This window comes from Pavona decussata, unplaced genomic scaffold, assembly GCF_977016875.1.
Source record: "Pavona decussata unplaced genomic scaffold, jaPavDecu1.1 SCAFFOLD_433, whole genome shotgun sequence".
NCBI classification, from domain to species: Eukaryota; Metazoa; Cnidaria; class Anthozoa; order Scleractinia; family Agariciidae; genus Pavona; species Pavona decussata.
Window position 1 is genome coordinate 397,732 of NW_028145790.1, and position 27,918 is coordinate 425,649.

A 27,918-nucleotide genomic window follows, 5' to 3' on the forward strand; every position below is an offset into this window, starting at 1 on the left:
TTCATTTTGCACAAAATTAAGTGTTATCAGCTGCAGTGCAAAAATCAGTGAAATTCAATCCATCGCTATTGGCCCAAGAAACCAAGGAGTTTATTTTTTGGTTGTTTTTTTGTTTTTGTTTTTTCTTCTTTTTTTTTTTCTGACAGATTCACGGGAAAACATGGCTTGCCCACTGTACTGGGATAAAACTTTGAACTTTAAATTTTAATTCCAAAGTTTTTTAGCAGAAAGAGAGAACTCCAAAATGCCGGGTACACTAGAAACCAAGCAAACAAGGAGAAGCGAAAAGGAAGTAAAGATAAAATTAGCTAAAAAGACGAGTCCTTTAAAAGGGAAGTTTTATGAAAAAAAATTTCAAAATTTTGTTCGAGTAAAAGCTTTCCAAAAAAACTTCCAGTTAGTATTCAAGCTACAAACAACATTTTCAATTAGTTTGGCTACAGACTTAGACAATGGGCGGAAATTTCCTGGAATTGATTTCTGTGTTGCTGAATTTTAGCTTAAGAAGTGTTACAAAAATCTCATTTTGTCGAATAAGTACTCCCTTCACTTATTTAAACCCACCCCTCAACCACACTACCTGTTTTATGGCTGGTCAAATGATTTTAATGCCCTGAGATTTTTGGGGGGATCAATAATTATTCATGTACTGAGGTCTGTACTGCTCCGTTATTTTGGAAACATCACGATTTTCTGTTGCCTCGAATGTTCGGTTTCGGCCTTTGATGTTTTTATTTAGCGGTCTTCTCAAAGCTGCTCAGTAATTTGTAATTTAAACGCTCGAGGTCTTTAGTATAATATACTAAAGACCTCGGGTGTTTATACCACTAAATACAGTGGCCTTATTTGACAATGCAGTGAATGCGTGAATTGAATCCTCTACCCCAATCAACCTTCGGTTTTTAAGAAGCCTGTAGTTTGGCACTTGAAAAGAAAAAACAAATCGTGTCTGTATTCCCTTGTATTATTTTTCTATCTCTATCGCTGACTCATTTTTTAATTCAGGTTATGATACTGCCCAGACGTTCACCTGCGAGTCTGTGGCGACAATAAATCGCTTACTTAAATTTATTTTCGAACTGACAGTCTCGACAATCATCTGACGGGTGATTATTCCGAAAAACAATGTGATTATTCAGAAAAACTATCAGTCTTCGAGACTGAACTGACATCTGTCGTGTAACAACTGTGTTTATGGCAGCAAAAAGACCCTTGGTTTGTAAATATTAGTTTTCTTGGACCTGAAACGACGGGTCCAGGGGAAGGGCTGCATCAGCCGTTTCTCATGGTCGAAGCCCAAACGAAAAAATATATATATACACGCATCCTGTCTCACCTGTCAACTCCAGTTTAAACTAATAGGTCTATAAGCAAAAGATATACTAATTCAAAACTGAATGGTAAAAATCACGAGCGATTTGCTCCCAACTTCTGATCCATAATCCACCGGCACTTAAGTAAAATTTGGCTCACAACTATACCTTTCGTAAGTATGCCGGCCTCCCAGATATTTTGCGTATGGGTTATTATTTCACTTAATGGATTGTCTGAATTATCAATACGGTTGACAGTTGTCAGCAAGTATGGCGGTGTCGACGGACAACAATTTGCGATTGAAAATATTAATTCAGTTCATTTTACTATGTATAATTGCTAGTTTTAATACTTGAATACATCACGTCAACTCCAGTTTCTCGCGTCACGTACAGTAATAATCATGACAGTTAAATTTAGAAACGATTTCAAGGGCGTGAAACACTTCGATGTCGACTAAACTCAATTTCTCGTCCTGGCAACGGACAAAAAGTTGTGTTAAGTGTTTCTGTTGCAATTCGAAGGAATAATTTTATGCGGTATACTGCATTTCCATTTATTTTTTTTTTTTTTTTCAGTTTGCAGAATTACGAAGCATGTTTAGGAGGCGGCTTTCATCTTCTGTGATGATTAAATCAAGTAGGTCATGACCATCGCTTGTGGTAGTAAGCGCGAACCACTACCGGTCGAGTCCCGATCCACCTGTTTTCATAAGAGGGCTTGTTTCTAAAGAAACTGCTGTGCTGTGTCAGTTAGGAGTAGAAAGGAGTGTTTTGTTTATAACTAATAAATTTCAGGGAGTAACACAGGCAAACTCGGAAAAAAAGGAAAATTATCCGAGTGCTCCTATCAGGAGTCGAACCTAAGACCTTCCGATTACTAATTTGAATCAGCTCTACGACCGAGCTCAGTACACTGAAGAGACTCGTGAGGCTGCTGACGTTTCAGCTAATGTTCCGAGCGTTAGCCCTGCGTTAGAGCAAATCGTAAGCGTAGTTCCAGTCAGTCCAGGGAAACACTGAACAGTGTTGATTTGACGACCTTGACCGCCGATTCGCTGCAGTTCAAAATAAAACGACTTAATTCAGGGAAACCGTCAACTGAATAAAAGGTGACCGTATTGCTTTATTGTCACTGTCACTATCACCAAATACAATTACAAAACATGTGTCAACTCAAACACGATAATACATGTTCCTCTTACCGCAGACAAAGCAAATACGTTTGGTTATCAACCTAGATATCTTAACTAAAAAATAGAGTGGGATATCAAGAAGACGCGAATAGTTTTCCTTATATAATGAAACTACAAAGTTGGATGAAACTGTCATTGAAACTATTTGGCGTCTATCGTGAAAGATAAATGTCTTTAAAAGCCACCTGCGTTGCTTTGCAAATAAACATTTCGGCATCGTTTTGTGCGCAATTTGACGCACATTACGGGCATTTCCCAACATTTCTGCGGCGAGTTTTTCTTTTACAAGCTCAGCAGGTGGCGCTTTATCAGCGTGATTCCTGTAACCAATAGGCTGCCAAGATACCTTATCACTGACGTTTGTGCAAAACACTGAGTAGCGTCCGAGTACGTTAAAGATTCATTGGTTAATTGATCACGATAGATTCGCAATGTTAATTTTAGCAACAGCGGGAAAATGTACGCCATCGTTCTTACAGAATATATCGTGCGACCATGAACGCAAGTTTAGCATTTCCACGGTGCCAGCCCGAATGCAGGAGATTGATAACTCCTCGCCCAAGTCAAACACTAGTCCAGGATGACGTTGACGATCTTGGCAAGAAACGACGTATTCATATTAATGTGAGGGGATTTCTGTTTGAAACGTTTCAAACCACTCTAGAACAGTTTCCAAATACGATGCTTGGCTGTCCCTCTAGACGAATAGAATTTTACGACCCTGAAGCAAAGCAGTACTATTTGGATCGAGATCCAGCCGTATTCGACTCCATTTTATTTTACTATCAATCAAACGGAATACTTGCCCGACCAGAATGCGTTTCCCAGAGCCTCTTCAAGGAAGAGCTAGAGTTCTTCGGTATCACGATAGAGCAGGATGACAAACAGAAGAAAAAATCTAGAACTGAAATATTCAGCTCAAGTAGCGAATTTCAAAATCTTATGGAAATAACTGGCGATAATCACTGCGAACAGCGTGCGGTGAAGCTCCGTAATAACTGCTGGCTAATGATGGAATACCCCAACCTCAGTTTAGCGGGTAAGGTATGGGTGCGAATCTCCATTGCAGTTATACTGCTGTCGGTGGTGGCGTTTTGTCTGGAGACACTACCAGAACTGAACTGTTCTAGAGACAAAACAGACACCGCGAACTCCAACAAAAATATAACTCTGATTAGTGAGTTCAACACTACGGGGGTGAAAGCTAATGAAAGTTGTACGGGCGATTGTACTAACCAACCATGCCACGCTGCACGAATTTGGTTTGTAATAGAAACATCTCTGGTTTTGTTTTTTGTGATGGAATACTTAATAAGGCTTCTTGTGGCGCCTAACAGATGTAAGTTCATTCTCTCGTTGTTTGGATTAGTCGACGCCGCAGCTATCGCCCCGTATTTTATAACAGTAGGAATGTACGGCTGGAGATCAGAAAGGTACCACCAAGTAACCTCATTCAGCGTTATTCGAATTATTCGTCTTTTTCGAGTCATTCGCGTTTTTAAACTCAGTCGCTACAGCGATGGATTAAAACTCGTTGGAAAAGCGTTCAAGGGCACGTGGAGGACATTTATGTCATTAATGTTGTTTGTAGTAATGGCAGTTGTCGTGTTTTCAAGCTTTTTGTTTTACGCAGAAGGCCCGCAATCGGTCAGCAGTATCTTGGAAAGCTTTTATTGGGCTTTCATCACCATGACAACCGTAGGATACGGTGATATCGTTCCCAGGACTATCATGGGTAAACTGACGGCCAGCGCCTGTATGGTGTTTGGGATTGTGTTGCTGTTGATTCTTCCTGTGCCTGTGTTTGTCACGCATTTCAACAGCCTTTATTCAGAACAAGTTAGGAACGAGAAAAAACCGGAGCAGGAAAGATTGGAAATTGAAACTCCAGCATTGGTTCAGAAGTTAATGTCAAAACATTAGCCTTTTTAAATCATCTCAAAGCTGGCCAAGATAAGGAAGCTGGAAAGAGTGCCACTGATTAAAGACAGCTCGCACGCCAGGCAGAAAATGGTTTGGTCCTTTAAAAAAGTGCTACGGTACCGATACTTTTTGTAAAGAAGGCCGTTCTTGGTCGATAGGAGCCTGGACCTAGCAACCTCGTTCCCAGGGTTTTTTTATCTTCCTGCATGGGAACGAGGTTGTGGACCTAGAACGCCACAGGTATTTCTATACAAGATTATCTGTGCTGTACCACTTCTTAAAGGGACCGAAATATGTTTTAGTTGCCTGCCGTGTATCAGTTCATTTTCTATATCTTGAAAGAGAAGGATTAATTAACATTGGCAGGTATTGCTTTGACGCTTTCATACCAACTGGTGGTTTTTTGTTTTTAATTTTTAATAGGTCTTATTATTAGTGTTGTAATCTTATGCTCCATTCGCACCAAGGCTTGAACACGTTCAAAAGCTGTTTAGTTAAACACAGTTTAAAATTGTTTCCTTCATAAAAACGTCTTTCGGATTTTTGTCGACTACAGATTTAGCCCAAATGAAAGCATAAGTTAAAGCCTACTTGAATCCTATGTCAAAGCCAATGGTTCAGCTTTCTGTTACCAATTTTCATTTTGTTAAACCTGGTTTAATTAAACATGTTTTGTTGGTGTGAATGGGGATTTAGTTATTCACAGGTAAAGAGGCACCCAGTGAAGACACTGTGAAGCCATCATTATTTTAGCGACAACGACATACATTGATGGTGAAACGGCTAGTCTTTTTGAGGCCAGAGAATACATCTGTTTGTACACATTCAGAAAAAAAATTACAACTGAATCGGGACCAGTCATACCTGCCTGTTTTAGAATAAGACGTTCATCTTAGAATGAAAGATACAACTGTAAATAACAACAACGTAGTTTATTTAAGTACGTTTTCTGTTTCTTTGTTTTTACTTTGTTTATTTATCTCTTTCTCCAACACATGAACTATTTGCGGCCGGTAAGAAAAACGCAATTTATTTCAGTGTTGGGACGTCAAGCAATGGCTATCTTTAGCAGCTGAAATTTATCAATCTTTTCAGGGGCATAGTTCATTACAAGAGAAAACAAGGGGACAGAGAGGATGTGAATTCAACTTAACTGATTTTTAGACATCGTCCAAACGGAAGTCGTTTTCCTGAGACTTTCCCAATCAGTCACTGTGACGTCACGGGAAGTCATCGGAACGTGCGAACGACGCATTTTGTAATGGCGACTGTTGAATATTCGGTATACCTTTCCTAAGTGGCATTTACAGGCGTCTAGATGCGTTTGTGGACATCTAGGGAAACAGACTTCCGTTTTCACGACATCTAAAAATAACTTAAGTGAAATTCACATATCTCAAGGGCTACACTAGGGTCTCCCTCTTTGTCCCCTTCTCATTTCTCTTGTTCATTAACATCGCAATTGCAACTTCCTTTAATGTGCGACTTTCCCCATCTTGCTCAAGTTTTGCCTGTACTATTTGCATCCATTTCACGTCTCTGGGTGCTTAGAGGGTTCCAGGTTAAGCCATTAATTGCTTGCGTAGTAATTTTTATCCACCTGCACCGTTTGCAACGTCTTACTGATGGTTGGTCGAGAGGACAAAATCAGAATGAACAACAGAACAATGCTCCCGCCTCTACAAAAACAATGCAGCTGCAGGTTATTAGGGTCCAGCGAAAATATCTAGCTTTGAAGGTGTAGGTCTACTGAGTAACTTTGAATTAAAGGGGTAGAGGCCATCGTCAGATCTTTCCTAGCTATTCACATGTCAGCCTTCCCCAAAAAGCCTACGCCCATTGTCCAGTGACATGCCCATTTCCATGCTGCCAGTAGCCCTCAGCCGTCCTACGTGGACGGCCTTTGGGTTCGTCACGCATTCCTCCCGCACGTAAGGGTGACAAGCCCAAAGAGTGTCTGTGTGGGAGGCTGTGTCCAGTAAAAGTGTTCTTTGCCAATACAATATGCGCTTTTGTGGCTTCCCTTCATTTTCGTACGTTAATGAATTATCCAGCTAATATCTTAGCATCTTGTTAAGGACGGTGCCTACTTTTGTTACTGCGCATACGTTCTGCGCATCTCGAGATACTCGGGTTTTCTATGGGTAGTGCTCACTAATACCGGATTTCTTTTTGTGCGGTTTAAAACTATGCAGAGAAAGCAGAACTCAGCAAGTGTCCTTGTTATCCAAAAAGAAAATTTGGGGTAGCCGTGCATCAGTTTCAGAGATAATAAAGCTTCAATTTGAAAAAAAAACCATACATTGCTTTGCACTTTACTGCTTTTCAGAATGTGTTGCTTAATTATCTCTAAAAAGGTCTGCTTTCTCCGCATAGTCATAAACCACCGTATCAGCTTTGCAGTTATTTCAGTCACTTATATCTTAGTAAGCCATTTCACGCAAATATGAGGACATGCGCACAAGGGCAGAAAAGCCAGAGCTGGCGTAAGATCAGTCTTCGTACAGACAATTGTGGCTCGTGCTGTCTGGGTAGAGAATCAAATTATCAGGAGAATACAACACGTTCCGGTGGAGGTTAAACTCCGAGAAGCCCCTAATTTTTCAGAGAAATAGTAAAGCGAGCAAAAGACGTGAGCGCGGGCAAAAATCGCATCTCCTCGCCGGAGGCAGTTTACACGGACGCACGCGTGGTTCACTCTGCTCGCACGCACACGCGCGTTTGAGTGTGTGTGTGTGTGTAGTGGGAGAGGGGGTGATCGGGTTGGAGGATATGGGTGGGTTTTGGCAGATAATTCTCGGATTTAATAACGTGAAAAATGTAAAATTTTAGTTCTCTACTTTAGGAGGTTTCTTCTTTCGGGCATCTATCGGGTATTTATAGATCATTTTTGAGTCAGAAATGAAGAAAAAAGAATAACGCATTTTATTTGGTGCACGGCGACTGGGTACTAAAATGACGCGAGCGCGCGCAGTTTTCTAACTGATACGGGAAATTTCATTATGCTGGCGCGCGAAACAAGGCTAGTTTTAGCTGTAAAGTAAGGCTATTTTAACGAGTTTTACGCGATTAATTTTTCTGAAAATTGGTTCAATGTTAGGATTTAACTGGTATTTGTACTCCAAAATATCCTAGGGAGAATTATACATGGAAGACTGCAATAAATGACAAAAACGAAAATTACAGAAATTGGCCAAACGTATGAAGAGAATTTAGAGGGGATACTTTGGAGCTTCTCTCTTCTTTACCCCTAAAATGGCGAAATTTTACCTCGCGGAATTCGGACAAACCCGTTTTGAAACTAGTAGGAGTGAAGAAATCAAAATATGTATCATCCGTTAGTTCCCATGGAAACGGGGTTTACCAGTTGTAACGGTGTTTTTAGCGAAGCATATGGACTTAGGTACACGAAACTATGTTTGAACCCAGATATGTTCACAGCGCATGAAAGAACCAGAACATGAAGAACAATATATATATCACTACCAGTGAATACTGAAGAAATCAGGTGTATAGAGCCACCTTAAGTAGTTAGTACATTCAAATATTTTTCGCTTCGTTACTGATGCACATCATAACATTTTGAACTTCATACTGATCACCATTTTAAAGCACAAGTAAATAAATACTCTTACGCTCAGTGGACACAAAATTAAATAAATTGTATTTTGCAAGTTAAAAGCCTCATCTCATAAAATGCACATTTGGGTGCGATTTTATCCAAAGGGATTATCGATTAGCTCCCGATTCATGTTTTATATCGCTCACCAAATGTCACGAAACCACACACAAGCAAACAAAACCACAATTTTAGAGGTGAAGGTATTTTTAAATTACGCTGCGGGGACAGCCGATTTTAGCAAGTGCTATCTTCAAATCCAAAATAAAACTTTGGGATAAGCATGTATCTTTCAGAGATAATTAAGCAACAATAATTCAAAAGCTTTGAAATAACATTGCATGTATGAAATATTTCCAAATTGAATCTTAGTTATCTCTGAAAATACGTGGTCACTCTCAATTTTCTTTGTTACATACTCCAGTGGTCCTTGTTAAGATCTTCGTTTCCTGCACGATCATAAGCCACGCAAAAATACTGTTGTATTAGTAGGCAACCGGCTAGGCAACACCAATCTCGTACCCAGAGTCCTCATGCTCTTTGGCCAGCGGTCAGTCGCCAGGAGAGACTCTGGGGGCCTCGAATTTTATTACCGCAGGATTTCTGCGGTAAAACAATGGAAACTGTTACGGAACAGCCAATCAAAAAATTTGAATTTTTTCGATGTCCTCAGAGTCTCCCCTGGCGCCCACCCGCTGACCAAAAAGCCTGAGGAGTCTGGGTACGAGATTGAGGCAACATCCTTACGGAAATCAGAGCTCTCAGACCATACTGAGTAGCGCCGTTCACAAACTTTATCTTTTTGAAACACCAATATGGCCAATAAGGTTAATAAACGAGATTGTAACATTCAGCTTTATTTCTTCCATCCTTCCCAAACAGTCAAGCTTTTCAATAGTACTCATTAACAGTAAGACTAAGAGGTCGAGTTTTCTCTATGTCAATAGCAAATGAAATGCTCTGAGTTTGTCACCATTCCAAGTTTACGTCAATGTGAAGCCTGATAGCCAGCGTCGACGATCTAGATCATGCGCACTTACGTCGTTTCTTTGCGAGTCGGTTCCGCCAGCCACCATAATAACTTTGCCATCAAGCGAAAACTGTTCCGCCAGCTTCACTGGCTAACATAATCAACATAATCCTACTAGTACACAGAAGCTAGTATCAATCATTTCTGTCTAAGGATAGCTTGGATGGAAATGGATTGCAACTTGAAAAAATTCCGTGGCCAATTTTTTCAAGTTCTCCCTGTGTATTTTGGAGAAATCGCTAAAAACAGGTCAGTTAGTTTATTCTTCCTCGAAGAAATCATTTCACATTTCCTTCCGGTGCTCTAACAGCGATTTCACGTTAAAGGAGGGGTTCTATGTCAAACATTCGAGCGGTTTGGACAACATACAGAAAAATCTCACTTGGAAACAATGATATCTACTGTAGGTCACTGAAAGCATCTGCATTCAACTCTGAGCCGAATTTACTCTCCAAGGTAACTACTGAGCGTGCGAATTTTGTCTACCGCTACATCATAGTTAATAAAAGGCAATGGTTATGAAGCCTGCAAATTTCTTTGTTATATGTGTTTGTTAGCATTTTTGGCCTTGACAGTGTACAGACGACAACTGATTTTGAAATGTGTTGGAGCAACTGACCAATAGAAGCGTTCTTGTTAAGATATGCAACTGTAGTGTGAACGTCAAAACAAAGGATTGTGTACTGTCGTGGCCCTTCCAACATAAATTGCAGCACCATTGTTGTCATGGAAAGGTTTCATAACCAGTCCCTCAATTAACTATGGCTCCATCAGCAATCCCTACGTTCTAGTTTCTCGTGTTCCACAGAACTTACTAATCAATAATATGTTGGAGGGTTTAAGCCTATTCCTCCAGTTTGTGTTCGTTCTATTTCTGGCCTCTTCAGCGGCCACCTGTTCACTTTTCTTGAGCGTCTTGACATACTGCAAATAGATTTCATTAAAGCTTGAAATAAACACAGGGCTTGGAAGACACACCATCACCACCACTCCAAACACAGCGCAAATTGCCCCCACTAACCTCCCCAAAGGAGTTACTGGCGCCATGTCACCGTAACCTACGGTTGTCATGGTGATGATTGTCCACCAAAAGGAGGCAGGAATACTGGAAAACTGTTCAGGATTAGCCTCTTTTTCGATGTAGTATATACTGCTGGAAAACAATATGACCGATATAAGTATGAGAAAAATTAAAGCTATAAGTTGTTCTTGACACGAAATAACAGTATTGCCCAGGATTCTTAGCGCTGCAACATAGCGTGTGAGCTTCAACAGTCGGACAACTCGCAAAAGACGGAAGATCCTCATGATGGTAAACGAATACGCAGGCGCATAGTCGTCCCCAAAGCCCAAGGTAAGAAAGTATGGAATTATTGCCGCTAGGTCAATTAACGCCAGAGAAGAAAAGATAAATTTGGTTTTCTCAGGTGATGAGGCAAGTCGTGCCAGATATTCTCCACTGAACCAAATTATTATACACGTATCTATTACGAACCACAATTTGGGTCTTTTTACGACAGCCTTGGAATGCTCGTGACGATCCTCCGATGCCAACACCGTCTCATTGTTGGTGTTGTTGTGCGAAGACAATGATTTGGCGGCCTTTGTTGACGCCATATCCAGGGTCTCCCAACAAAATACTACAACAGACAACACAATGACAATCATTGACAACTTGGAGAAAAGTGCTGCTCGCCTTGAGGACTCAGGATACTCCAACAATTCCCACAGTTTTCTCTGCCATCTTCGCACTGGCATGACCTCTTCGGTGCTTTCCTCTTCCTCCATGGACTCACCTGTTTGGATCTCATAAAATTTGAGCTCTTCATCAAACACGTTTGCTGAAATAGTGGGAGGTCGAGATAGAATGCCGCCGGACTGGTAATAAAAGAGAATTGCATCAAACGCACTTTTGTCTCTCTCGAGGTAATATTCGCCTGTACGCGGATCATAAAACCTGCTTCGTTTTTCCTCTGACCCTAGAAGAGTTTCTGGGAATTCCTCAAGCGTTGCTTGGAACGTCTCGAAACGGCATCCTCGAACATTCAGCGTTATCCGTCGACTGTTTTCGCTCATTCCAGACATTTTTATTTCAGTGCGGTGTTTTGGTGTTTGGATATAAACATCTCTGTAGACCGACGACCTCGGAGCTAGAACAATAAGCAATTACTCATACCTAAAGAATGGACACAGCCTTCGTTGAACAAACATGGCGAAGAAAGAAAGAATTTGCGATGTCATCGGGTCACTGAAAGCAAAAAATATATTTCTGCTTGACCTTATATTGTCCGCATTAATGACCTAATAAACGAAGATTTCCATGTAAACAGGTCCTCAATTGCTGTAACAGATGGACACTGCAATTAATTTTTAAAAAATGTTCTTTGTTTCTGTGAAGGAATTGCGAACGCCGCTGGACATAACAGTAAAGGATTCTTTACCACAAAGATGAAAAACATTCAGTTGTCTGGGTATCGCCGAGTATACTTCCACGAACAGCATGTGGACTCTTAAGTTGTTATTTTCTTACAAAAAAAAAACGAAAAATAAACGAAAGATAATAAATTTAAAATCAGAAAACCGGAGAAGACTACATCAATTATTAAATGGTCGAGCTTTCAGTTCAGCTGATTTTGAATCTAAAGTGATAAGGATTGTGAAGGGCTTATTAACAAGAATTGTTGATACCACGGAATTCCTAATACCGTTTGTAGGGCGTAAACATTTTGTTATTCTCTTAAGTCTGGATAAATATCGGACAATTATTACAAAAATATGCCCACGTGCAGGGAGTGCAGCAAAATAATAATAAAATAACGCCTTGATACTAAGACAAATCAATTAAAAAAGCTGGTATTTATGCATTCTGGTTTTCTCCTTTATCCATTGTAATCCCACTTATTATGAACAAGAAAATCAATCGGCACTTTGTCTATTATCCTAATTATCCCATTATATCAGTTTCATTTCCAATTAATTTAATTTCTCAAACATTAGCAAATAGAATCGTATGTCAGCAGGAAAACAATTCTAGACGAAACGCAATCCACTCCGTAATAGATTAAAAACTTCCTGTCTTAAAGACAAACCCCGAAACCACTAAAAAATATCAAAACATGCAAGTTAACTCCAATAAAATAAGCTGTTTTTAACCACACGACTGACTAAATATAGTTTTGGCAGACAAGGACAAATGTACTCGAAACGCTCAGTAAGGTTACTCGGGGTTAAAATTTCATACTGAAAACATGAGTTCGAAGTTGAAAAATTACTTTAAAATGGTATGTTTGTGCTCAAACATTAATTAAAATAGTTCACGTTTATTATAAGACTTTCGTTTTAAATCATTTAAATCATTTGGATCAATATTGTATCAGATTAGTCAGCTATATCGTCAGTTTGCTTCTTCTTGTCCGATTACCAGAATTTTTTATCCCTGTGTTTCATCTGTTGGTGACAATCGTTCTCGTCAAGATAGACAAAATATTTAGCGAGCGATTTGCTCTGATGAATTCGAAGGGCCAACGCTCGAAACGTTAGCACTCGAATCTCTTTACGGTGGCCAATTCTACTCGCCATCGTCTCAGCACCAGAGTTTCTTAGCAAACTAACCCCTTGACACGATATTTAGCGGCCAACTAACATTAGAAATGTTAATTTCAAACTGGAAAAAAGCCTGCGTATAATCTAAAGAATAGTAAACTGTTGAAGCAAGGCTCAGTGTTAGGTAATTTCTGCAAGGTAGACAGAGTAATTTCTGGATAATTTTCTGCATCATATCATTCAGTGGGGCATTAAGAGTCAAATTATTTGCTAAAATGCCTGACCAAATTTTGACATGGATATTCCTATAAATAATCTAAATTTGACCGCACAATTTTGGCGCTGAACTTGTTGGCATGACTATCAGTATCGGACGACGCCAAAGCATAATAACATAAACAGAACAATATTACATATTCCTAAAAACACTTTAAAAAAAAGCAAAATTAAAAAATATATATATTGATATAGCGCGGTGACTTCACAAAATTGTTTAAATTGGTAGGCACGTTTGATACGACTGAGGACAAGTTGGTTTTGTATTATCTTTAATTGAGTGCACGCGAAGCAGCCAAAATGAATCAGTGGAATTTAAGAATACCCCTATATTTGCACAATGATTCTCATTATGATCAGAGACAGTAATTTCGTCATTAATTTCGGCCAATATTTCACATATTCTCAAGCGCAATAACGTTTTTAAAAGGTTTTTCTTTCGGTTATCACTAAAAAAAGCGATTAAAGAAAATGTTAATTTCAAAAACCTGTAAAATAGTTAAAGAGGTAAGAGGCCTTACTATTTATTAGCGTTTAATATATTTCACGTTAGCAATATTGAAAAGCGCCAGAATTCCAAAATACAGGCAGACTCGCGAAATTAAGCAGTGGACTCCAATTTATACATGCACGGAAATTCACTTTTGCAACACCAAGTATTTCAACAGCTGCATATTAGCAATGGAATGGAAATGTTTGGTTTTACGCCCCGAAAATGTAGAACGCCCTACCCAAAACTAGCTGCAAACCATCACAATCGCCAAGTTGAACTAGAATGTTAAAACATTTCTTCTGTTAATTCTCGTCCACATTGACGCACGTACACACAAATATAAAATTTGAGAACTTTAAACCCCGTTGATAAGAGTTATTATAATTATTGTTGTTGTTATTACTGTTATTGCAGGGTGCATTTCAAATCATACAGTTATTTCCTTTAAAAAACTAAATGGGTTTTTGCAAGTGAAAAATTTAGCTAATTCCGTAACTGTATTGCTCCCGTCGTATAACGGACTAATTCGTTTTGTCACAGTCATGTACACTGGAATAAATACGTCCTTAGGTTAATTTCATTTAATAATTTACAAGCTTAGGCCGTTGCTTTTAGGTGCGAAAACAAGAGAGAACTCTAAAAATAGTTCAAAAACAGGTCAATAATCCTCTGATAAAAGACTTCTTACAACGTTTGTCGAGATCATTTTCTGTATATATTTGCAATTACAAGGGCATAGTTTGTTAGCTACATGTATAAAAGTTTTATTAAATTGGACCATGGATCGATATTTGCTTTTCATGGCAGTCTCCACGGGCCCTTCTTACGGAGTAGCTTTGTGGCTAGTAGTATATTGCTAATGAGGGTAAAGTCATGCGATCGACTCCGGTCGAGCACTGAGAACGTTTCTTTGTAGGTCTATGTTCGTGACATACTGAAAACCTTTATCTCATGCATTAAGGAGCTTACAATGCAACCTCCATTTCCCTCATTAAAATCCCATTCATTGTTAATTTGACAAGTGGCGATCAAGATGATAATGACTCACGAATATCACTCAGGCACGAGGCAACAACTACAGGGTCGAAAAACGAGACGACTCCGTATACGGAGAGATAAACAGATCGGCATGCACGTCAATGTATAAAGAACTATGTAATGAACAGTATAAAGTTAGATTCCAGTTGTACTTGTTTATACTAAATTACACAATTTTAATTCCACTCGCGCTTGTTGGATATGAGATCTGATAGCTAGCCAACGAGGCACGAAGTGCCCAATCGACTATAATCACCCCGTATCGAACAAGCACGAGTAGAATAAGTTTTTTTTCTTAATGATCGTACCAATAGCAAACTTCGCTTTTATGATTGGTTCCCTGCGCGCTTATTCACGTGATCACGCGATTATTTGGATACGTGAATTTAAATGGGTTCTTTCTTGCCGTCTCCGTGCTGAATTGTAAAACTGATTCAATACATTGCTGACATTTTTACTCAAAAGAGTTTCTCTCAGACTTCCTAACCTCGACTTTTGTTATTGATCCACTCAGTCCTATTAATATTACAAACAACCAATAATTTGCTGGACCTTGCTGAGAGGACAGTTGAATAACTAGTATTTCTCGGGCATATAATGACTGATATACCGTGATCGCTAAGCCAATCAAAACTCTGGAATTACTTATTTAATGATCCACTTGAATGTTTAAAAAAATCCTTATATATTATGCCACGTCCAAGTATTTCTCATATTCTACTCTGTATACTCTAATGATCTGAGTAAAGGATCTTATTCCAATTATTTTAAGCGGTGTGCGCACAAAAATCTTGGATCGTGCATTACGTCCAAAAAAAGAATGCGCATAAAATTTTAGGATTCCCAGCAAAAGGGCAACATGAACGACAAGCTACTTCACCAGAAGCTATCAAAAAAAAAAAAAATAATAAGGCCAGGTCTGACATTATGAATAGGAAATAGCCCAATTTCGATATATTAAAATTCAGCTTGAAACAATAGCATCACTGCGAGGTTCTGGGGAATAAACCCATACAAACTCTACAATTTATTCCCCGGAGACTTGCAGTGATTTTAATTGTTTCAGGCTAAATTTTAATATATCGAAATTGGGTTTTTGAACACTTAATCAAGGTGAGGAGCTTCATTTTGGCTACTGGAGGTCGATTTGTCAGAAAATGTGACACCCTACGCATGTCCGTCGCGGATGTTCAGCGGTAGCGTGAGATCTTACGTTAGGTACGTAGTGTAACTATCATATATAATGAGAATGATGTATTAATCAGTAAATGACGCAGGCATACTCGGAAAAAAATTCGAGTGCTCCTATCAGGAGTCGAACCTAAGACCTCCCGATTATTAGTTTGGATGCTCTACCATGCACTGAGCTATAGGAGACTCGTGGGAGCCAAGGCCATTATGGTAGGCCATATAGTGGTTTGATATAGTTTGTCGTACATAGCCGTTCATAGGCATACACGGACATACGTAAGCATAAAAGGGCATACATGGCCATATAATGACTTCAACGGCACATACTGCAGTACATACAAACCACTATATAAAGGTCGGAACGCCAGGTTTATTGTCGCTTTTGTATCCTTTCCCGTAGATTCCTAAGCACTTAGACAGTGTTTCAGTGAGTTGGACGCCCACTCTAGTCAGATTTAGTGAAGTATTTCTAACGTCTGCCGCTCAAGAGCGTCTGAATCTACATGTATCATAAATATCTACGGCAGGCTTGTCGTAGGTATCCGAATTAAGGTTACCAACATGGCGAAGAGACATTCGTAAGCATGCAATCTCGTTCCCAGGGAGATGAGAACCTGGGAGCGAGGTTGGTAAGCATGAAGATGTTCAGTTATCATTTAAAACTATCTTTGATATTTTAGTAAACCTGTTTATTATATGTGGAAAAATGCGCAGCGGTTTGTTTTAACGAAGTTAAAATAGAAAGGTGGCCATTTTATGTCCCATCCACACTAATGTGTTTTCAAAAATGTCCGTTTTCATCCCGGCAAAAACGAAGCAAAATATTTTCATCCACATTAGCGTTTTTGTATCGTTTTCACCTATCCACACTTAAATACCAATCACCAAATTTTTCGAAACGTATTTAACTCATAAAAGTTAACGTTAAAAAAGAAGGGCGTTTCGACCGTCGGACGGTCATTTTCAAGTTCAAGATAAGAAGTAAAATTAGCATGTGCTTATATACAATATTGTGAAAGGACTGATGTGATACTGACTAAAACTTTCAAGTTATCTACATCGAAACAATACAAGAAAATAAGAGCGTGAATGATAAAACAAGGAACACTAAAAACGACAAAGGGTATATTTAAAAGTGAAATAATTAAACAAATAACTTCGCACAGATCGAGTCGCATTGTTTATTTAGTTTCGGCTTCGGCAGGTCGCGAATAAAAAACATCTGGAAGATCAAGCAGTCGAGTTTGCTCTGACACCTTTTTAGGATTTTAAAGTTGTTTTTATTCGCAACCACACTAAAACGCTCGAAAATAGTGAAAACGACTGAGGCCTGGAATTGCGCATATGTTAACATCGCAAGATTATCCGCCATCTTGGATAGATACTCCGATTTGGACTGAAACTGACGGCATGTGACGTTTGTTACGTCACCGTTTTCAAAAGTCGTCGTTTTCATCTGTCCAAACTTGAAACGAAGCGTTTTCAAAACTATGCGTTTTCAAAAGTCTCCACTTTTGAAACCGTTTTCGAAAGTCCTTGTTTTCGCCGGCGTTTTCAGGCGTTTTAGTGTGGACAATAGGCATAAACGCACCAATAAGTATGCGTTTTCAAACGAAAACGTATTACTGTGGTTGTGGCCTAGTTTAAGCGTAAACCCTTGATAATGAACGAAAAAAGGTTGTACAATCATTCAGTTTCGAGGTGCTTTGCTTCTTATTCATAGCTTCTTACATTTGTGAAACCATGAACAAGCTGTAAATACTGATAAGGGGTGAGTATTTGTTTATTTGTTTCCTTCACTAGAAGTTAATATACAAAATGTTCGACTACTTACATTTTCATTATTTGAAAGTGATATTTCTATCGGCCTTTGAAAAGCTCTAAGATTCGTCCAGAAGTTATCTTTTTGTCCCAGCAAATAAACTTTAGTAAGTCCATGTTCCTCTGAACGAAGCCATTCAGTCGTGAGAAACCGACACAACATAGGTTTTCTTCTCCTCTAGTCCTCTATATTCATTTTTATTCGGTTCACTTTACTAGGCATACACCAACTAAGTAAGGATTAGATTTTCTTTTTGGTATTCTTGAATGTATACGAAAACTTACATGGCCAAGCCAAGAGTTTTCATGTCACCAGTTAAAACGCAGTTAAGGACGGTGCCTACTTTTGTTACTGCGCATACGTTCTGCGCATCTCGAGATACCCGAGTTTCCCATGGGTGGTGCCTACTAATACAGGGATATTTTTGCGCGGTTTAAAACTATGCGGAGAAAGCAGCACTTAGCAAGGACTCTTGGTATCCAAAAAGAAAACTGAGGGTAACCGTACATTCTTCAGAGATAAAAAAAAGCTTCAATTTTGAACAAAACGCCATACATTTCTTTGTATTTTACTGTTTTTTAGAAGAATTGTTGCTTAATTATCTCTAAAAAATGCGTGGTTACTCCCAAAATTCATTTTGGATTTCAATAACTCTTGCCAAGATCTGCTTTCCCCGCATAGTCATAAACCAAACAAAAATACTTCTTTATTAGTAGATGCCGTCCTTAAAATATCCTCTTTTTTCAGGACTCTTCGAATTCTTTCGAAGACACCTCTAACATATGTCATTGAAGCAAAAGACGTTTTAAAAACTTTCCTGGCCGTCCGGCTGCATTCTTCTGTTCTTTATTTGTCTCCGGCGCTTCTTCGACTTGTTGTTATTCGGCATTCGATCGTACCCGTCGCTATTTGTCTGTTTGTTGGGCGAGAGAGAATTGGGTACGAGAATAGATTGAGGTGTGTGGGGTGTCATGGGAAGGGGAGAAGGGAAAAATAGTCTTCGTCCCCAGTTTCCCGCGACACAGTGCGCCTCAATCCACCGTACCCTAGTCAGTATTAGCAGTTAGTTCTTGATATCAGTGATACTCTGGCATCGATCCTCTTCGTTTTCCAATCTTCAAATATGATTGCAGTCTATAGTATTTTCAAAGATTAAATTTAGAGTATTTATCATTTTATCTAACATATTGGCAAGTTTGTACAGAAACCTGGCACCAATCGATGAAAACGCGTTGACAAAATAAAAAGAAAAGAAAACTGAACGGTTTGACAAAATTACTTGCCAGGTCCAATACGTTGTCGGAGCCTTCGAGAAACGGGCCCAGGCCCCCGACAGTTGGCAAAATTAGACCAGAGGCAATGAGGACAAAACTTTCCTAAATTTTTCTTTTTGTTTGTTTTTTTGTCTGCTTGTTGGCTGATTTTTTTGTTATTTTGTCTTTCTATCAAATTTTTCTTTCTTTCTCTCTTTCTTCCTTCTATGTGGATTTAACATAAGCCACTACGTGCCGTTTGTCAGGTTTTCGCTACCTGACACTTTCCACCTTGCACTACACTAAAATAAAATTGATTCTTTAAAAGCTATTGATTGGCATAGAAACTGGAAACCGAACGTGTGGCATAGCATATTTAAAAGCATTGTCAACAATGGGTTAATTAAAAACTTTTAGCGCAACAGTTCCGATAAAGTTGAGCGACAGATTACAAATTGAAAATTAATGTTTTTGATGCCACAACGCAGCGTCAAAGAAAACAAAGAGCTAAACTGTCTAGCGAAATCCTATTAAATCCAAACAAGTTAAGTGCGAATACAGTTCCCGTCAAAAGGAGGTTTTAATGGTGCTATGAATAATCTAAATTTGTAATCGTTGGATATTTGACAGTGTGGCCAAATATACTGCAGACAATTTAAGCCTAAATGTCGCAGAGGCGAATACAGTTTTGATGAGTTTGACACTTGGCAAGTTGCGCATTTTATCCCTCGTTGACATTGACAATAAACAATTTATCCCGTAATTATTGGCTGTAAGGTAAAGTTAATGAGACAATTTCAAGGTTTCCAGTCCTTTGATGTCACAACAGTGGCCAAAACTGTTTTAAACGTTATCGCATGCCTTTTGAAAGCTGCTAAAACCGAACTGCGTCACGGCGATTTTGCTGTATTTTGGTCGAAACTGCTCAATTATTTTACAAAGAACTTGGTTTGGTAAGGATTTTCTCCTAGGAAGAAAAAGCTATAATCAGTATTTAGCGACTTCTCTAAAATACACAGGAAAAACCTGAAAAAATTGGCCATTTTTTTCACTTTGCAATCCACTTCCATCCTTGCCATCCGTAGCCAGACATAATTGATAGTAGTTTATGTGCACTAGTAGGGTTATTGTTAGCGAAACTCGACCATTATTTTAACGCTTCCATTGAAACAAATACGTTTTTGGCTTTTCATAGTGACACTAAAAATGGGTGACACTGCCAAGCCAGTGGTATATTTTAAACTTTGGAATTATTATGTCAAAGACGCTTCATTGAATCATGACACAACGTGTACGGGAACCTTGTGTTTCAGGGCCGCAGGACTGCACGGCTGCAAGACCGAAAATTCTAAGCTATAGCGTTCCGTGGCTTCAATCGAAGGCTCTATTTACTCAGAAGCAACATTTTTGTGTAGGTTTCAAATAGAGAGGGGCTTCGGGCTCTACGGCAAACTCCGAAGACCCCGTACCTCCCCCCCCCCCCAACCCCCGCCCGCTCATCTCAGCAGTAAGCTTATCAGTATCATTTCTGTCTTCATTGAGAGAAAAGTATAAGTCGGCAACTTCAAGCCAAATCCCATTATTTTGCAGTTCTTAGACTTAGGCTTGTGTTTAGTGTCTGTAAGAAATATACCGCCAGAAAACACCTCAATAACACATAAAACCAGTCAGCTTGGAGAAGGAGGTATACTTCTACGAACTTGCTACACTTTTAGTATCGATCAAATTCAATATACTGATTGGCGAGTTGAATGTAACATTAAAATTAACTAGTGAAGATCTTCAAATTTTTTTAACTATTAGATAAAACGTATAAACTGGGACTGGTCTAGTTTATCTCAAGCTCCATGGCTGTGACGTTTTCAAGATAAGTGAGACGAGGCACAAATCAATTTTCGTTTATTAAACATTTGGATACGGTTTCTATTTTTACCATATTTGAACATGTCTATTGGAATCATTTCCGAAATCTTCTAAGTATGTCTAAAAAGGGATTTCCAGAAATAGCAATTTATACCAAATAAAGAAAAGTAAAGTTGGCAGAATGGCTAAATTAAAACTATTAAAACAACAGCGTTTCTTACTAGCTTAAAAACTAAGCAAATTAGACCTTTGAAGATTGCGTCTTCAAGAGCTACCCACCTGTCACTGATGACGTCATCGAGGAAATGGCGTTTGGGTTCCATTACGGTTGAACTTGTAAACAAGCCAAGGTTGTTTTCATTTATCATTCCCTATCAACTGACAAGCTTGTCAAGAACTTGCTTCTGTTTACGTTCTTCAAGGGCGCAAACAAACTAAAGTATAAAAGCTTTTCTGGTTACTGTATTTTCAAATTGAAGAGGAATCATGCCAGGTTTTTAAGAAGCATTGCAGCCGCTGGAAATTTGAAAACAATCAAACCCAATTAGACATTGCCAGAGCAAGATTTCTCATCAGCCCGGTACAGTTCAAGATTTGACCGTTAAAGGTAAGCTGGGATTAATTTCTTGACTTTTTTCGCCTAATCTGAGTTTTCACAAGAGCTCTCGCACGCATCCAGAGACGTATTATCAGGAAGGTTTTAAGTGTTGGAATAATAATCCAATTCTGAGTCGCTAGTGCAACCCGTTTAATACACTATGTGATAATTAAGGAAGCTTGCTGTGTTGTCCTTTAGTAAATGATTTTAGCGTTGGTCACTGCCTTGAAGTAGAAGTGTTTCTTCGCTTTTATTATCGAAACAAGATCTCGTTAGGTCGGGAGCGTGTTTCCTAAAACCTATCAAGTCACAATTACGATCAATATTCATCAGCACACTCACGAACATCGCCTCAGCCATCACTTTTCCCTTGTTACAAAAGATGAAGTCGTTAGCTGGCACGTTCAAAGCCTATATCTAACTGACCGCTTTCTAAACCTCGCACGCTTTTCAAACTTCAACTTGGTGTCGGAAAACCGTAGCACGGCTTTGGATAAAGCACACTGGCATTTCTTTTTGGTGGTAAATCATTCAATATGCCGAGTTGTAATTTAAGAGCACGTCACGTACTTAGCTTTCGTACGATAACTTCCACTAAGTTTTACGCTTGTTTTAGTTTATATATTTACAAGAATATATGTAGGGAACTCGCTGCCTCTAGCATAAATTTTTCTTACGATAGCAACGTGCTACACATTTAAATTTATTTTTTTATATGTCGTCTAAAAAAAATCGAGTTTTGCTGACAAGTATAATATTTCAAGATAATTTTCGCATCGTTGCTGAAGTTTCCAATTCTTTGGATTGTTTGTATCGTTAGCTAATATAAAACCTTCCAAACAAAAAATTCTTGTTTCGATTCTGGTTGCAAAATATATCCTTGTTTTTAAGTCTTACTGGCGGATTGAAAAAAAAAAACTTAATGTTTTGGCGACGTTGTAGTGAGTTGTTACTAATTAAGGATAAGTTCCGCGATTAATGTACACAGTCGCGCACAAGGTTTAATTTGAATATTGCTCGCTGTGATGCAACAAGGAACACATTAAAATTACCATCTGCTTTGGAAGTTCCTCTCGCCACTGATAAATATTTAGTTATGGTCTTCATCCAGATGCCTGCCTCTCTAGAGCTGCAACGTTTCGTTCATTTTCTATATTCGCCAAATTTGTATTGTAAATTGAAGTGCTTTAATTTACTCTGTTTTACTAAATGACTCCAATAACAATACGCGTACAACATAGGTTTTCACTTTTCAACGGCTGATATTAAAATTTAGATTCTAGATAGTCAATGTCGACAATGAGTCTCCGTGTCAGTAAATGAATTATTTCGTCCCTGAGCAAAAATAGATGGTTGGCTCTCGATTTAATAAGCCTGTTGAACACTGGTCGCGCATAAATGTTTTCGCAATAACCGGCTGGGAAGCAAGCCAAGTTTTCAAATTTTACACTGAATTTATAAAAGCAGTTCAGATGGATGTACGGACGCCGGGATTGCTTTACAAACGGTAGCATATTCAACTTGATAAGTTCACAAAGGGTTTTTTCGGTTTTTCTTCAACAAGCCGTACAATTAAAAACTTGCGGAATGAAAAAACGGAATATATTATTTTTGGAAGCTTGCCTGACGCCAAAACGTCCAAAATGAATTGTTATTGCCGCATTTTGTTTTCGATCGTGTATTAAACGGAGCTTATAAGTTTGTCTCCTCGGGAGCAAGTGAAATGTTCGTTAATTGCTAAATGAAGTAACCGTGTCATGATCGCGCGAGGACGGCAGAGAGAGTGACTTTGCGTTCATCTGCTCTTCTGTTTTCGGTGTAAGGAGGGAATTTCTGCCCGTAATGGATGCATTTCTTTGTTTCCTTGGAACCGTCAGTTTACATAACAAACCGTGCGTTAAATTAAAATAAATACCGGCCAAAAGTGGACCGTTAATTTCTCCTTGCGAGCGACGAGCAAACTGAAGTGGCTTCGGTGGTGGCTTGAAATCAATTACCGCTTGGAATTGCGAGTTTGGCGCACAAACGACTAAAAACGTTTCCGTTTAGTAGTTTTTAATCAGGCTTTCTTCGGTAGCTTGATGAGTAGGTGTGCGGTTTGACCTACCACTGTGAAAGGCTTGTGTGTTGCGTACCAGTTAAAGATTAAAGATGCTTTAAACCACCAAGCTAGAGAGTTCTTAAACAGCCTATAAGCCGCAACTGTCTACAGCGGGCGAAGAAGATAAAGTAAAATGAGTCACAAAGCGTGTACAAATTGTCCCCGTTTAAGATCATTTGCGACAAAAAGCTAGACAAAGAAGTTCCGTTGTTTTTGTTTGACTCACTAATTTACTCTTATCTTAAAAGAAATTACCCTATAGCTTCTTGAAATTTCGTGTTTCAATTTGTTTCGTCTTCTCTGGATACCTGATAGGTGTGAATATTGAACTGACCTTCAACTTGCGTTTGTCGTTAATAAAGAATATAATTTACACGCTTGTCGGAATATAATGAATAATGAAGTGCGGCACAGGCTTTCTTTTTCATCACTAGCAAAAACAACGGTGATCAACAATTCATTTCTCCTTTGGTGGCATGTAATGAAGACAGGTGGCAGAAAAATAGAGAAAAACGTAAAATATGTGAAAGGTATTCAATGCCCGAGACGCTGTAACACTAGATTTACAGATTTTCAATATTTAAAGGTGCCCATACTCAAAAGTAGATGAATAGTGATTCTTTTTCTCAAAATTAATTTCGAAATTGATCGATGAAATACGTTCATGACTTATTTCAATTAAACGAGAAAGAGCTTATACTCTGAAAAAAGTTATGTTTCATTAGGGATCAATTTATACTCAGAGATGTACACTTTATTCGGAAAATGGAAATTGTTTACATCATTAATAGAATCAAACTTTAGTTTTTTTTACAAAGAATTAATCACTTGTTTTTAAACTTCTTTTAATGCATTCGAATAACCTCGAGATGTTTTGGGAATCTTTTCAGGATAGCTTTTGTTCTAAATTACTTTTCTCCAGGTGACAAGAGCCAGATTACACATTGCTGGAAAGTTCTCTCTAGCAATGATCGCATTGCTTACAAAAATACTCGGCGAGAATTACTGGGAGGTCTTTCCAAACGGACAGTGAATGGATCGCAGCGAGCTATACGCAGATGGCGTACATGGCCGTGGACGGGTTTAAATTATGCACAACTTGTCGTCGATCAGTAGTAAACAGAACTGAAAGAAACATATAATGCTTAAGGCATATAACACTGGGCTTACAGGATTACAGCAAACTCCACGCCCTCGAAGAGCCCCTCGCAAGGTTTCTTGCTTTGTCCCCGCGTACAGCAGCCCACGAGTTATCATCAATGTCAGCGGTCTGCGATATGAGACTTACGAGGAGACGCTCGAGAATTATCCGGAGACACTGCTCGGTTCACCGACGAGGCGAAGCGAGTACTACAACTCGACATTTGGCGAATACGTCTTCGCTCGTGACAAGCAATCCTTTGACGCCATTTTGTTTTTCTACCAGTCGCGAGGCATCTTAGCCAAACCGGGGGATGTTAGCGAAGAAACGTTTTTAGAAGAAATAGAATTTTACGGTTTACGTTCAAAATATTACACGGAGAGCATAGACCACCTGCCGGACTTGCAGGAAGATGGAGAAGAAGAGATCTTGCCGCACAGTCCGCACAAAAGAAAACTTTGGTTGTTGTTTGAATACCCAAGATCTTCCTCAACTGCACGCGTTCTAGCATTGTGGTCAATTTTCGTTATAGCATTTTCAACTGTTGTGTTTTGTATTGAAACTTTACCGGAGCTGCAGATCACACCCCTTAATACAACGGACGCCAGTAGGCGGACACCAGTGGGTGAAGGCGAAACATTAGATTACTGGTTTGTAATGGAGGGGATCTTTGTCGCATGGTTTACTTTAGAGTATGTTGTGCGTCTTTACTCCGCACCATCTCTTTGGAATTTTGTGAAGTCAACAATGGGAATCCTCGACATACTTGCCATTTTTCCGTTTTATCTCACGTTAGCCGTACGAGAGAGCACGAACCAGGTTCGATCGTTTGCCGTTATACGCGCCATACGGCTCTTTCGCGTTCTGCGCGTTTTTAAACTCTCAAGATACAGTGACGCAATCAAGTTATTGGTAAACACTGTGTACTGCAGTCTGGAGCAGTTGAGGTCTTTAGGATTGTGCCTCGCCGTGTGTTTAGTGCTTTTTTCTAGCGCGATTTTCTATGCCGAAGGAAACTCGAACTTTCGGAGCATTCCCGAGGCGTTTTGGTGGACCGTTATCACTATGACGAGCGTTGGGTATGGTGATATGACTCCCACCACCCCTGTGGGGAAGTTTGTAGGCAGTTTTTGTGCCATGTTTGGGGTGGTGTTCTTTTGCCTTCCAACACCCGTCTTAGTCTCAAACTTTATCAAATTTTATGTCTACTACGGTAATAACGGTCAACGGAAGAAAGCTTTCGTTGATAACCTCAAACAGTTATTTCTTAGTAGAAATCGATAGTTTTTATAAACCTTGTAAAATCTTGAAGCTAATTTTACGGTCACATACATGAATCATTAGCGGGTTTTGATATTTTTAAGTCAGTGACTAAAACCATCGCTTGCGACATGACCGGCATTTACCGTGAAGTTACTGATTAAGCAGTGATATTTACTCTGGTTCTCGGTTCGTTAATGTTGCACGAGATGGTTGTAACCTTTGATTTGTGGATGAAACCTTCAAATGAAAGCCTTGATAAGTCCTTTGTTGGAGCGTTTCTTTATTATAGGAAATTTATATTCGCTCCATAAGACTAGCGCGAGTGAAAAACAAAATCGCGTTATTTTCTTTGAACGCTGATCTCCACATACGATCTTTAACAATAAACTTTAAGTGTAGCGTTCATTTCCAGCGACTTTACTGTAATTTCTATTATTTATTTCCCAAATTGCCTGGAAAGGTCAACTCAAAACTGAAGCAGCCGAGCCTTTGAATAAATCGCTTTCTATATCAGTATATTTTTAATGTCAGCTCTTTGCATCAAAATTGTCCGTTCAAGGTATTTTGCATAGGTACGTTACTAACACAAGTAAAGGGCGAGGCCTCAATCGGAAGAAACTGATAGTTTGAGAAACAGAGTGGATACAGTGACCGTTACGAAATATTTCTTTAATTTGCCTTTCTATATTGCCTGAAGACTTAAAAGGACAAACTTATGAACAGTGTTTTATTGACGGAATATTTAACAATTATTCCACGAGCGCGCGTTGGCCGCAATGAGATGATAGATAGCCAACGAGGGGGTCCGAGTTGGCTTTAATCATCTCATATCGAACAAGCCTGAGTGGAATAATTGTTTTATTAAAAACAATCAAGGAATATTGCTAGATGTTTCTGATTTCCCTTTGTAAGAACAACCAGAAGACAATTTATTGGTCTCTATTTCTCGGGCATGGTATAATGGCTCTTACACCATGGCCCCTAAGCCAATCAAATCCCTGAAATTGTATTATACAATGATCCGGTTTTTAATAAATCTTGATATGGTATTACTAATTTTAAAAAAGCTTCAGTCATTACCGATTATATGGCGCGTTCCGCCAATAAACTCTAGATCTTCTGAGTAACCCATATATATATACCTCTATTTTTTGCTTAAAAAGTGCAAAATGACGTCCAATCAAAAGGTCTTTTTTTTAAAAAGGATGACTTGACACTACACTCAGATCCTGGATTTTCCATTTATTGCTGTCTTAGTTGATTCATTCTTCAGCCTAGGTCTCTCTTCCGGTTCCTTACAGTAAGCATGCAAATTCTATTTCTTTCGAGTCACTACGCACTAGCTCTAGGTCGTAACACAGCGGGAAAAATTACCCGCTGCTTTTCGTTTATTAGCGTAATTGTTATTTTTGTGTTTGTATATGTCTTGGTCCCACAGGAATTGGCACACGCTGTTGCGGTGTTCCCACCAATGGTTATGCACTTAATATTACTTAGCATCCCGCCACTTGGAGCGGTTTTCAATTGAGTGTCGAAAGTAATTTCGGGTTTGCTTTGGTTTTGCTTTACAAGACTTCATGATCGGTTGGCAATGTTCGCGCCATTTTCTCAACCAATGGGAAACCAAACCAAAACCAATCGTGTTTTGGCCGCACGCGTTTTCCCGCGCTTGACGCAGGTTACATGTATTTGTTTCGAGTTCTGATTGGCTAATTGTGCTGTTTACATCTGTTGAGATTGGCCAGAGAAATTACTTTGGTTTTGGTTTTACAACACTCAATTAAAAACACTACTGTGCACTACTGGTTCTCAGTCAGCCATTTGAATGGCGTACTGACTTTAATCTCCTTTTGGACAAATTTTATATCTAGCAAGTAATTATATAAGCAATTTTTATAAAACAATTCGCTAACTTCGCGCGAACTAACCAGTTACAGCAACTTAAAACCGTCAAAACCTTGTTCTCAGGGAACGACGTTGAACAGCAGTTCGTAAATTCCCAACCAAGCCAAACTCTTTGAAATGGCAAGAGGTTTCTGAACAACAGATATTTGCCAGGATTGTTTTAATTCGATTGAAGAACCAATAAAAGAGTGAATTTAACTTTTTGTGCATTTAAATACAGTATATGTTGGTTTTGTTTATTCGATCTGATTCTGATGCGTACATATGTCACGGAAAACACGCCGCTTATCTCTTGTTCACCCTACACGTTATGGCATGGTAGTTGTAGGATAAAAGTAGGCGTCTGCTTA

The 27,918-nt window shown here is 39.0% G+C and overlaps 3 protein-coding genes across 3 annotated transcripts; 2 read left to right on the forward strand and 1 right to left on the reverse strand.

Annotated features, from left to right (window-relative positions):
- The first annotated feature begins 1,998 nt into the window (after positions 1–1,998).
- Positions 1,999–6,300, forward strand: LOC146450682 (potassium voltage-gated channel subfamily A member 1-like). Its single transcript, XM_085100113.1, has one exon. The coding sequence runs from the start codon at positions 3,005–3,007 to the stop codon at positions 4,430–4,432; it is 1,428 nt and encodes a 475-aa protein (XP_084956239.1). The 5' UTR covers positions 1,999–3,004; the 3' UTR covers positions 4,433–6,300.
- Positions 6,301–8,835: 2,535 nt separating this feature from the next.
- On the reverse strand, positions 8,836–11,792 carry LOC146450683 (shaker-related potassium channel tsha2-like). Its single transcript, XM_085100114.1, has 2 exons — positions 10,103–11,792; positions 8,836–10,005 (listed from the first exon to the last, which is right to left on the reverse strand). The coding sequence occupies exons 1-2, from the start codon at positions 11,164–11,166 to the stop codon at positions 9,900–9,902; spliced, it is 1,170 nt and encodes a 389-aa protein (XP_084956240.1). The 5' UTR covers positions 11,167–11,792; the 3' UTR covers positions 8,836–9,899.
- Positions 11,793–20,881: 9,089 nt separating this feature from the next.
- Positions 20,882–27,773, forward strand: LOC146450684 (potassium voltage-gated channel protein Shaker-like). The gene is made up of 2 exons (XM_085100129.1): positions 20,882–21,167; positions 24,182–27,773. Exon 2 carries the CDS (start codon positions 24,401–24,403, stop codon positions 25,682–25,684), a length of 1,284 nt encoding a protein of 427 aa, XP_084956255.1. The 5' UTR covers positions 20,882–21,167; positions 24,182–24,400; the 3' UTR covers positions 25,685–27,773.
- Positions 27,774–27,918: the final 145 nt, after the last annotated feature.

What these genes read in the sequence shown, in the direction of transcription:
- LOC146450682 (XM_085100113.1), top strand. Translation starts at nt 3,005, where the DNA reads ATGAACGCAAGTTTAGCATTTCCACGGTGCCAGCCCGAATGCAGGAGA.
- LOC146450683 (XM_085100114.1), bottom strand. Translation starts at nt 11,166, where the DNA reads ATGTCTGGAATGAGCGAAAACAGTCGACGGATAACGCTGAATGTTCGA. An exon ending in CCAGTAACTCCTTTGGGGAG is followed by an intron (nt 10,006 to 10,102) that starts GTTAGTGGGGGC and finishes ATCTATTTGCAG; the next exon opens with TATGTCAAGACGCTCAAGAA.
- LOC146450684 (XM_085100129.1), top strand. Translation starts at nt 24,401, where the DNA reads ATGCTTAAGGCATATAACACTGGGCTTACAGGATTACAGCAAACTCCA.